General features: G+C 38.2%; 1 protein-coding gene across 1 annotated transcript in view; it reads right to left on the minus strand.

The window, feature by feature from the left end:
- The window catches only part of LOC126481557 (uncharacterized), a 69,527-nt gene extending 61,318 nt beyond the window's left edge, over window positions 1-8,209 (minus strand). Inside the window, exon 1 of the mRNA XM_050105400.1 lies at window positions 7,983-8,209. Within this exon, the coding sequence (XP_049961357.1) occupies window positions 7,983-8,103 (121 nt within the window). The 5' untranslated portion in view covers window positions 8,104-8,209. The remainder of the gene's footprint in view (window positions 1-7,982) is intronic.
- Window positions 8,210-11,341: the final 3,132 nt, after the last annotated feature.

The raw sequence follows: 11,341 nt of genomic DNA on the forward strand, positions 1-11,341 counted from the left end.
CTCCTAATGTGTGCTTTTAAATGGAATATCTTCTCTGTACGTCCACATTTCCATGGGGTGATGTAAGAAAAGCCTTACCAAGTTTCAGTAAATGTTGATACTTTATGAATGATGAGTTTTTCTGTTTTTTTTTTTTTTTTTTTTAAGATGTGCTGCTGCCAGTAATTGTCAATACCTATGTTTTCTAAAACTACGTCATCTTTTTCAGACCACAGAACCTTCCACTTGTCTAATAAGTAATCTTGCCTGAAATTGAACAGTATCACTTTTGCAACCTTTAACATGTCACTGCAGCTTCTGTCCTTTTTCTTTCTTTGAGGTCTAAAACCCTACAACTTTTCCGTCATGCACCTAACAAGCATTTCTTTTCCATCACATGTTTGAAAGCTATGATGTAATGTTTTAACATTTTTTCGAAACCACACTTTCCACATTCTTCTAGTTTTCTAAGCTCTTTGGTTAGGTGCATCAGATTCCAGCATAAGGCATTTATTTAGCAACAAGTTGGCTTCAGAAAGATCTTTACATAATTTCTGATGTAACATTTCGTTGTTACCTTTGCCAATACAATTCTTAGGTGACATGATGTTGTGTAACACTTTCTCTCTGACTAGAATGTAATGGTTGTTTGTAATTCTTCTTTACCTTTAATATTGACAGTTTCATCGAAACTAAATGTGTAATATCTCAGTCTTATACAAAGTGAAAAATATTCAGAAACACTGTCAAGGATCATCATCTTAAAAGCAATACAAATAGCATTTGACAAATCCATTAAGTAATTGGAAATCACTGACTTCTTTGTCCAAATCAATCTAGTGGTGGTGGAACTATCCTTGGTACTTAACATCTGCAGTGTTGACACACTTACCCAACTTTAAGGACGTGTCTGATCTGAAAGTTCTAAATATGAATGTCGTCATCCACACTTAATTTTAGAATTACACTTACATTATGTTGAAAATAAATGGTCAAAAATTGCCTGAAAACGTTCTGTCTCACAATTAATAGAGCAACAATATACACTGCAAAATAGTTCACTTTCACTATCATTTTTCCCCATGCTGACACTTTCCTTTTCAATCTACCCGTATTATTATCACAATTTTGCCTCTGAACTATTTCCATTTACAATTGCAGATGATACAGATCTCGCAAATAGATTGTGACACAAATCACTGCACTGATTTGAAATATTTGACATTTCAGAGTTGCAGTTCTTAAGTATCATCTTCAATTGTTCTGGTGTTGACATAACCACCGACATCCTTTGCTCTAAGGCTTCCAAGCCACAAAGCAGGTTCCACGAACATGTTTTGTCAAATTTCGCAAATACTTATAACAACATATGATCAGTATCTAACAAGTCATAACAAGTCCAGTTGGTTGATTGGCGACTCCATAGTGTCCTGTGCACTACGACCAGATAATGGGTATACTTGAAAGGAGAGACAGCACTGGTCGTATATTTTTGTTTATTATCGCAAAATCGATTTTCGGTCACTTAGTGACCATCTTCAGTGCTGTAATATATAACTTAAATTAGTAAGCACTGGTGTCAATAAGCTTACGGCGATCACATAGTCTATATCGCACATTTTTCTTTCAAATCAAGCACAATTTTGTCCAAATCGCATCATTTCTGGCATGATTTCTGTTCCTGTGGAGCAGATTGTTCTTCCTCTTCCACCATTAGTGTGTCAGCTATTTTGTGTTTTAATTCCATATGTGCTTCTTGTAGTTTTCTTCTACCATAGCTGGGCCTGTCTCTTTTCCCAACTTTCTGTGTCTTCATGGGAGACAAACCAAGAGCAGTCACTGAAGTATTTAATTGCTCATCCGCTGTAGTTGTAGGTGGCTGATACTCTTCGTCACTGTCATGTAAATTATCAGAATATTCTTCATTTTTTAGCAGTGTAACACACCGGGAACATAACTTTAGTCCTGGTTTCATGTTAAGTCCCATGCACTGATTCACTTTCAATACTGATTTTATATCAATTTCTCTGAGGCTACACTTCACTGTCTTCTTATGAATCCGAAATGGATCAAAACAACTTCTTTGTAGGAAAGAATACTTATCCAGAAACACTTTCATATGATGATAAACACTTAAGTTTCCTGTAACGGAAATACGGAAGCGTCCGATCCCACCCGTCCACTTTGACCCATGACGTCACAAATATGGCGGAAACGACCATAAACTACAATTCCAATATGGCGGATATAAAATCATTGCATACGTATCATAAAGACGAAAATACATCGAAAAACACACACACGCACGTTTCACAAAAAGCCTAATGACTCTAATGGGACAAGCATGGGAAATTGGGGGCTTTTGGGTGGGGAGAAACTAAATATAAACAAATTTAGCCACCCACCCCCATACAAAACCACGCTAAACGACAAAAAAAATCTACATCACAAAACTCACCAAATACCACAAAACACAATATTATCTGGAACCGGACACTTCCCTTGACCTATATAGATCTACAGCAGCTCCCGATCCCATAAATTGGGATCGAACACTTCCCTTGAACAGCAACCCAACAAAAACTTCAACAAAATAGATCCTCCACAACTAAAACAAAAAACAAACTCACTCCCCTTCTCCCCCCCCCCCTTAACAAATACTATACAACAAAATAAACCACCCACCCCACCCCGAGCCACAGCCATCCACCCACCTACCCAGACCACCCTAACCAACAACTTTCGGCCTATACATTTTACCCACAGCCCTTAACAAAACCCAAACAATACAATAGCCCTCTGGGACACTCTTCCGCCAACAGTACTCATCTAAATGAGACTGAAGGCTGGAAGAGCGCCTCTTCCCCCTCCCAAGAACTGACTAACCGCCCCCCCCACATCCCCTCTATTGTATTAGTACAAGCCCCGGTCTCATAATTCTTAAACTCTAAACTATGGTTCACTACTAAATGATTAAATCCCCTCTCACCCAACCCCCTATAAGAAGAAAAAGCATCAGAAACTATTGTCGACCCCAGCTCTATATATTCCTCAATTAACCCCACTAATTCAGCCTTGGACCTCCCTTCCACAACCCTAAAAACACATTCCGAACCCCCACCCCCCCGGAACAACAGCCCCCCACACCCAAAGACCAGCCCAGCCCCCCACACCCAAAGACCAGCCACAGACTTCCCCCTCCCATACTTCCTTTTCCCAAACTGTGACTCGTCCACCTCCACAACAACCCCATGCCCCCCCAACTTACCCCTGTACTTAATAAATTCTGAACACACTTCACGACAAAAGGAATACCAATCTAAAACGCTCCTCTCACTCACACCAGTCTCATGCGCGCAAAAACTCTGTGGGGATCGATAACAAAAATAATATGTAACAAGCACAATCTCGCGCATGCCCAACCTAGACTTCTCGAACCAGGTATCGCGGCGTATGGAACGCCATATATCGTCTTTGCGACAGCGCCACATACAACCGTCCCTGGTCCGAGAGGCCGGAACTTTAACCAATTTCATTGGTTCACGGCACACACCGCACTTCACCACCTCGGCAATTAAGCCGAAAAGCTGTAGGAACTTAATCAGCTCTAAAGCTGTGTCCCCCATCATAGTCCTCAACCGAGAACTATTGATCTTGTCTTTCATATCTATTCCTGAACAAAAAACCACAACCGATTAAACTTAATAACAAAACCACCCGACGTACAGCAATCATCACTACATTAACCTTCACACAAAACCGTTAACTCACTGATACAAATTCCACTTCAAAAATACGCAAGCAGCACTCACCACAGAGCAACATCAAACTGAGCCCAATACACCAAACAAACGAAAACCCTGAACATACCACCAGAGGGCACAACAAACCACAACACGAGACGACATCTACAAACACGCCACACTCACAGCCCAAACTCCGCGCCGTAATGACGTCACACACCACAACACCCTTACGTCACGGGTCAAAGCCAACGCGTGAGATCGGACACTTCTGTCGACCCCCTGTAACTGTACTTCTTGGGCCCACAGGGTGTATCCCAGATCTCCATAGCAACAAATCTTGGTCCGATTCATCCAGATTACACTGTACAAAGCGAATGCCACATTTTGTTCCATATGTTGTTTTATGACATTCAGATGTTTGTGCTCTACCAATACTGCAACGTGTTTGAACAAAAGCACAACTAGTACACTCTTCTGCTTCCATACTGACTTTCCACAACAGTACTGAGCAGTCTGAACTAGAGTCTTAAAAACATGAGTAACCTGTAATTGTTGCTTGTTTCCCTTTGTTGTTCCCGCCTAAAAATGCCTCATTCTGTCCCTGAAAAGTACCGCTGTTTAACTTTCTGTTGCCTAATGGTTCCCAACAATTGCTGCAGCTTTATCTGAAACAAGCTCTCTGCATCATCACTATTACTTGCTAAATCGTGTTAAAAGAAACGTAACCAAATACATCTCTGTCAACTTTTTGAGTGAATTCTGTTTGGCATAGAGGGCACCTAAAATATGTACCTTTTAACGTATTACATTTTTTAAATCACATTTTGGAATTTTTTATTTTCCCTCAGAAATATGTTGGTGTTTTGATTCATAGAGTGTGTTCGCTAAATGGATGTTACTGGGTTGTAAGAATTTAACTGGACTGTGCGGAATAGTTCCAAAGTTATTAAGACCTGAAGTTGGGTCTGAAGATAAGATTGCCAGATGCGGGTTGCAATTTCCAGGTCACACCACCTTCTTTCACAAGCCGTAATTCTGGAATTAATTGGCAGGGGACCGTAAAATTTTGCACATGAGTGTTCCACACTTGGTAGCATTGGTGTGCTAAATTTCAGCCAAATCTGAGATTATCAGCTGGAACATTTTCTCAAATTGGTTGAATTGACATGGAATGACCCATAAGTGGATGTTGCACTACAGACAGAGTGCCCTTCCACAAATGACATGATCGAACAACAAAATTTTGAAAACAGAAAAAAGGTGAGTCGAACCCACAAGCAGGAATTAGATTTTAATTTCCTGAAAGAATGATAGATGCAAGGAAAGTAAAAGATCTGACTCATTACATATGGATCAGGCAGATTAACATGAAGGCCTAATGCTGGGGTCAATAGATTAGTCAAAAATGAAAGGAGAAAGTTACAGGAGAGGAAGGGGGAAAGTAAAATGTTCACATGGAAAATGAATAGAAAAATACTGCTTTGGCTCAGGGGAGGCTGTCAAATATGTTTTTGGGAGGGACAGAAGGTCCTCTTCTGCTTTTCTATCTTATTTCCTGGCTGGGAGAGTTTACATAAGAATTACTGCCTTTTTCAAGGCTTCATGAAGCTTGCTGGAAAGATGGCTGTCAGTTGAATTATGTGTGTGTGTGTGGGGGGGGGGGGGGTGTTATTTGGTGTGTATTTTCTATTTTTTGTTTGGTGCTTTGATATTGGATGTGGTGGTGGTACATCTTTTTATTAGCTGCAAGGAGGAAGTGGCGGTAGGGGTGGACTCCATGTCTTTAAGAACACCGCTGCTCACTTTGTGCACAATACAATCAAATCTGGTTTTCATAGACAGTAATTTAGACAGTAGCCAACAGGTGTGCCCTATCTTTGAAGCCTTCACAACAACTTTCAAGAAGACAAAGTAAGACAGCACACTGCTCTTGCTGCCTTGTCTACCTCGATACAGAGGGTATTCGACTGATGGCATGGCCAGCACATTCTCCAGGTATTTTCACCCACTGAAAACATCTGGTAATTGACTGCCAAGAGACTGGCATCCAACACTCACCAGTCACCACAGTTGATCAACTCTAATGTACTGTTTCAGCAGCATGGAACAACATACCCATATCTGTCATCCAGGCACAGTTCACCCTGGTGCTCTGCCACATTAATGTCATCATTGTTGTCAGAGGTGGCAGCTGTCTGTGTAAAATTCTGCAACTTTTACACCTCCAAATCAATTACAAAGTTAATCATGCCTTCACCAACCTATTCACATACCTACAATAAGTAAAACATTGTTTCTTATTATCCTTCCTGTTAATGCCATTTTAACAGACAAAAATGTACTGTTGGTTCAAATTGAGTCAGACTTTTAAATTTATTGTAGTTGGTATAACTTTTGCTATAGCAAAATAGTTATCTGATGGGAGAGTTGTCAGTTTGTAGAGAAATTGGGGGACGGAGGGAGGGGAATTAGTGATTCCTTGGCAAAGTAATGGTGGCATAGCATTTCATCTAGTTGTTTTCCCAATTAGCCAGTGCAGATTATCCAGTTTGTGGATTTTTCTCACAAAAGTAGAAACAATTATACACACACAACTAACAGGAGAGATTCGTGGTAGCCCTCTATTGATGTTAAATACGTAGCCTGTAGCTTACATTTATGCTGCAACAAATAAAATACTGACAAAGTTCTTTTTCAAAAAAAAAAATTAATAAATAAATCAACATTTTCCTGTGGCAGAGCCTACAGAGCATGCTCAATAATTTGATTGTGGATCAGTAGTGCATAAAAATCTTTCAAGTATATTGTATACTGTACTGCTCTCTCAACATACTGCTAAACAATTACACTAAGTTGATTGTGGTTTAAAAAAGAAAATTTCATTGGTTATTGGATTCAAAATGTAACTTTGTATTGTATTATACACTGAAATGGAAACTACAAATTCCTTTTGATTCCTAGGAGCAGAAGTACGTTGCATTCCTACATTTTTCACTTAGGCCTGATCTGGTTCTTTAAACTTTATGTGGGTTTCACAAGATAAGTTGCACCTATCTGCAAGTGTCTGAAATTAAAGTTTTTCAGCATTTTTGTGAGGTCTCTGGAGAGAAGTACAAACTTCTGACCATTTGTGCTGCCCTTCTTTGGATACGTTCAATATCCCGTGCTAGATCTATCTGGTATGGGTCCCACACATTAGAACAACATTCTAGAATGGACTGGACGAGTGTTTTATAAGCAGTCTACTTTGTAGACTGACTGCAGTTCTCAGTGCCCTATCCTAATAAACTGAAGTCTACCCACTGCTTTACCTACAAGTGAGCGTGTTTCCATTCCATAACATATCTCCACATCTTGTTCTATTCATACATGGCATTTGTATGAGCTCACCGATTACAATTGTAATCCATTAAAGATGTTATAAGATGCTATTTTTCTGAGTTTTGTGAAGTGCACAGTCATATGTTTCCGTACATTTCAACCAATCATTTCTGTGTCACTTTGTCCCGCAAACTGACATCACAGAAGTACACTGCAATTACGCGGCCCTGATTTCTGATGTAGTTCCGTCTGGTACTGGCAGGTCCGAAGTGGTGTTTGTTTAACTCTACCGAGCTGCATCGTTTCAACACCTCAATACCAAAATCAAAGCAAAAAAAAAATTCCACCAGACACACATTGGCAGTAAGAACCAAAAATAACAAAAGCGAATAATTTAGCATCGAACACTGCACTTTAATTGTATGCATAGGCTAGACGTGTTTGCATGGAACCAGAGCAAATCACTAAACGAACTTCAATTTTAAGAACAGCAGGTTTACGAATCTACTTTTCGAAAATCGACATGTATTTTCATTCGAAACCGAACGTCAGTGAAAATATATACATCATATGTAACGAAATTAATGGGAAACAAGGCACGACATATAAAACACGCTTCTCTTACACATGCAAATTTCGCAGAAATTACGTTATCTGAGGCACTCGTAGAATTCAAAATCCATAAATGTGCACACAAATCTCTACGCGAATGATTACTGGCAACAGTATGTAGCAACCCTTACCTTGCTCACAACGCTATGTCGACAATCGTCAAAAAATGGTACCGGTGACAGTAAATGAACATAGTGGATGTTCTTACACAGCCTTTAGAAATAACATTATATTCATATAAGGTGCTGTAAAGTGTTACGAGCAAATAAACAGTAATGTCAAGGAAGAAAAATTTATACTTCCAGACAACGTAAATTGACTCACCTGTCAATACCAGTATTTTCCCGTTCTCACTAACACGCACACTACTGTCACTTACTATATGATTACATTCTTTGCACTGATAAACCGTCAACGCTCCAGTTTCCATCATTGCTTCTCCCATTAATTACTATATGGCTTTCAAATTGCAGTTTTTATGTTTAACACTTATTGTTGACCTTTAGCTCTTCGTCACTTTCGCGCTCTCATGTTCAAATGCACCTATGAAGTTCCGTGAATACAAAGATCTGTTATGCAGTCAGGATCACGTGACCATTAAAGACGATAGCACTCGACCCAGTAAGTCGCGAGAGAAACAAGCTTCTCGCTTGCTTGAGTGGGCTCTCGGAAATCGCGACATATTCTGATAAAAATCCAAATATTTGTGACAGGGAAGAATATAAATGTCAATTTAATCTGTCGTTTTTTAATCAGACTGAAGTTACAAAACATCCAATATCTGATTTGATTTGATTTTTTATTGGTCCAGTTTTATCATATTGTGCAATTGATATTGGATAGGTCAAACATAAGTTACAATAATACATAGTATTAGCAATTAAAATTAGGTACCTGCTACAATTAATTTTGTTACTTATTCAGAAATTCTCTGACAGATTAGAAACAGTGCTTTATTAGAAATGCCTTTAGTTTAGCTTTAAATATTGGATGAGTAGTATTTTTTATTTCCTCTGGTATCTTATTATGTAGTATTACACCAATGTTAATTTTGCTCCTCTGATAGGTGGTTGTTCTGTGATATTTTTGATGTATATTTGATTCCCTTCTGGTACTATAGCTGTGTACGCTTTTGTTCTGTAGTAGTTTGCCTGTTTTCAGGAGGTAGTCCCTAGTGAACAAGAGAGTTTCAAAATTGAATAAACTTGGAACATTTAGAACACCAAGCTCAGTAAAATGGGATTTACAGGACTCCATCTTTTTAAGGCCACAAACTATTCTTAAAACTCTTTATTGCATTTTAAAAACCTTTACACTGTGAGTTGAGTATCCCCAGAAAATGATCCCATATCGGATTAGTGAGTGGAACTGTGCATAGTATGCCTGCAGTACTGTTGTTTTGCTTGTTGTAACCTTTAAAATTCTTAGGCCATAGCACACAGATGATAGTTTTCTACACAAGTTATTTATATGTGTGTCCCACTTTAAGTCTTGCTGAACCCAAAGACCAAAGAATTTTGTGACTTTTACATTTTCTAGGGCATTATTTTTTAATTGGGCTTGAATAGACATTTGATTAGTTGGAGGAATTAAATGAAAATCGACACACACAGTTTTTTCAGTATTTATAATGAGTTTGTTTTTTGTGAACCACTCAGAAAGTCTTTTCATAGTACTTTCTGCTGTGGACCGCGAAGTTTGTGGACTGGATCCAGTGAGCAATATGCTGGTGTCATCAGCAAACAAGACAGTTTTTGTAGGACTCATATATTCAAATAAGAAGTCTACATAAATCAAGAAGAGTAGTTGATCTAAGATTGAGCCCTGTGGCACACCATATTTTATTGGTAATTCCCTAGAAAGAAAGGAGTTGTTTCTTTTTTACTCATTTTGTTGAATTCATACTGAAGTGATACCTTCTGCCTGCGGTTTTTTAGATACGAACACAACCAGCTATGTGCTATACCTCTTACTCCTCGTCTTTCTAATTTTTCGAGCAGAATGTTATGGTCCAGGACGTCGAAGGCTTTTGATAGATCTAGAAAAATACCTGCAGCTAATTTATGTTGATCAAGGGATTTTAAAATGCAGTCTAAGAATTCGAAAATTGCTGTCTGTGTAGATTTAGACTTTCTAAAACCATATTGTTGTACTGTAAGAGGTGCATATTTATTTATGAAACTTAAAAGCCTGTCATAGAAGAGTTTTTCTAGAATTTTTTAGAAGGAACTTAACTGTGACATGGGTAGGTAGTTTGATATTTTTTCAGAAGAACCTTTTTTTAGCAGTGGTGAAACTTTTGCTATTTTAAAAATATCTAGGAATACACCAGTTTTTAAAGAGAGGTTGAAAATTTGCTATGTGATGAGCACGTTTTTTTAAATATGAAATCAGGTACTTCATCAAGACCACTTGACATTTTATTGCTTAATGATTTAATTTTACTTATAATTTCATTGGGGTTTGTTTCATACACATACATAGAAGCATTGAGGGTCACTGACTTGCTGGAGAAACTTGGGACTGGCCCTTGACAGTGTACTTGAATGAGGACTTCTGCTATGGAGGTGAAGTATTCATTGAATTTTTCCACACTGAATTTGGATCTGTGACTTTTGAGCCTTCTAGTGTTAATGATACATTCTTTTTCTTTGGCACTGAACTACAAGTTTCTTTCTTTCAAACTCTCCACGTGGATCTCATTTTGTTAGTTGAGTTTCTTATCAAATTGTCATTCCACATAATTTTTGCCTCTTTGACTACTCTACCATAGATTCTTTTGTAGGCTTTTGAATAATCTGCAAATTCTTGGATTACTCTATATTTCTTACAAGAGTACTGCAGAAATCTGTTTCTCTCACTGGAAATTTTTATGCCTTTAGTTACCCATTGCTTGTTATTGTTAGGTTTTACTGTTTTTACTACTTTTGGAAATGCTACGTTAAAATAGTGAAGAAAGATGCTCTGAAAACTCATGTACATGCTATCAACATTGTTCTGAGTCGCGATGCTTTCCCAGTTCTCCTTCGCCAGTAAGAGATTAAAAATTCTAATGTTATCTGCAGAAAAGGTTCTTCTTTCAACTACTTTTCCAGAACTGCTACTACTTGTTGGCATTTCTATACACAGCAGCTGTGCCTCATGATCACTATAACCCATGCTCAGTACTCTGCTCGATAATCTGTAAGTTGTTTCTGAGATGAATATTTGGTCAATAATGGAATTTGTGCATTCTGTTAATCTTGTTGGACAGTGTATTGTGGGGATCATATTGAATGTGTTGGTTATATTTATCAAAGCATCTTTGCTGCTGCTGTATCTCGAAAAATCAATATTGAAATCCCCACAAAGCACTATCTTCATATTTAGTGTACTGATCTTGTTCAGCAGAACCTCTAGTTTATTCATGCAGACTGACAGATTTCCACTTGGTGCTCTATATATGTTAATAACTATGAAATTAAGCTCTGGCAGTTTGGTAATGGAAAGTTCAAAGTCTTTTTCATTTGAGTCAATATAACTTTTACTGACATCACAGAACTTTCACAAAGATAGCAGAGCCACCATGTTTGAAAACTCTTGGCTAAAATGACTTGCTGATCTATATCCTGAGATTGACGATAATTTTACGTCTTCATTTCATAGCCAATGTTCAGTAATGCAAATTATGTCTATGTTTAGTG

Source organism: Schistocerca serialis, chromosome 5 (genome assembly GCF_023864345.2).
Source record: "Schistocerca serialis cubense isolate TAMUIC-IGC-003099 chromosome 5, iqSchSeri2.2, whole genome shotgun sequence".
Classification (NCBI taxonomy): domain Eukaryota; kingdom Metazoa; phylum Arthropoda; class Insecta; order Orthoptera; family Acrididae; genus Schistocerca; species Schistocerca serialis.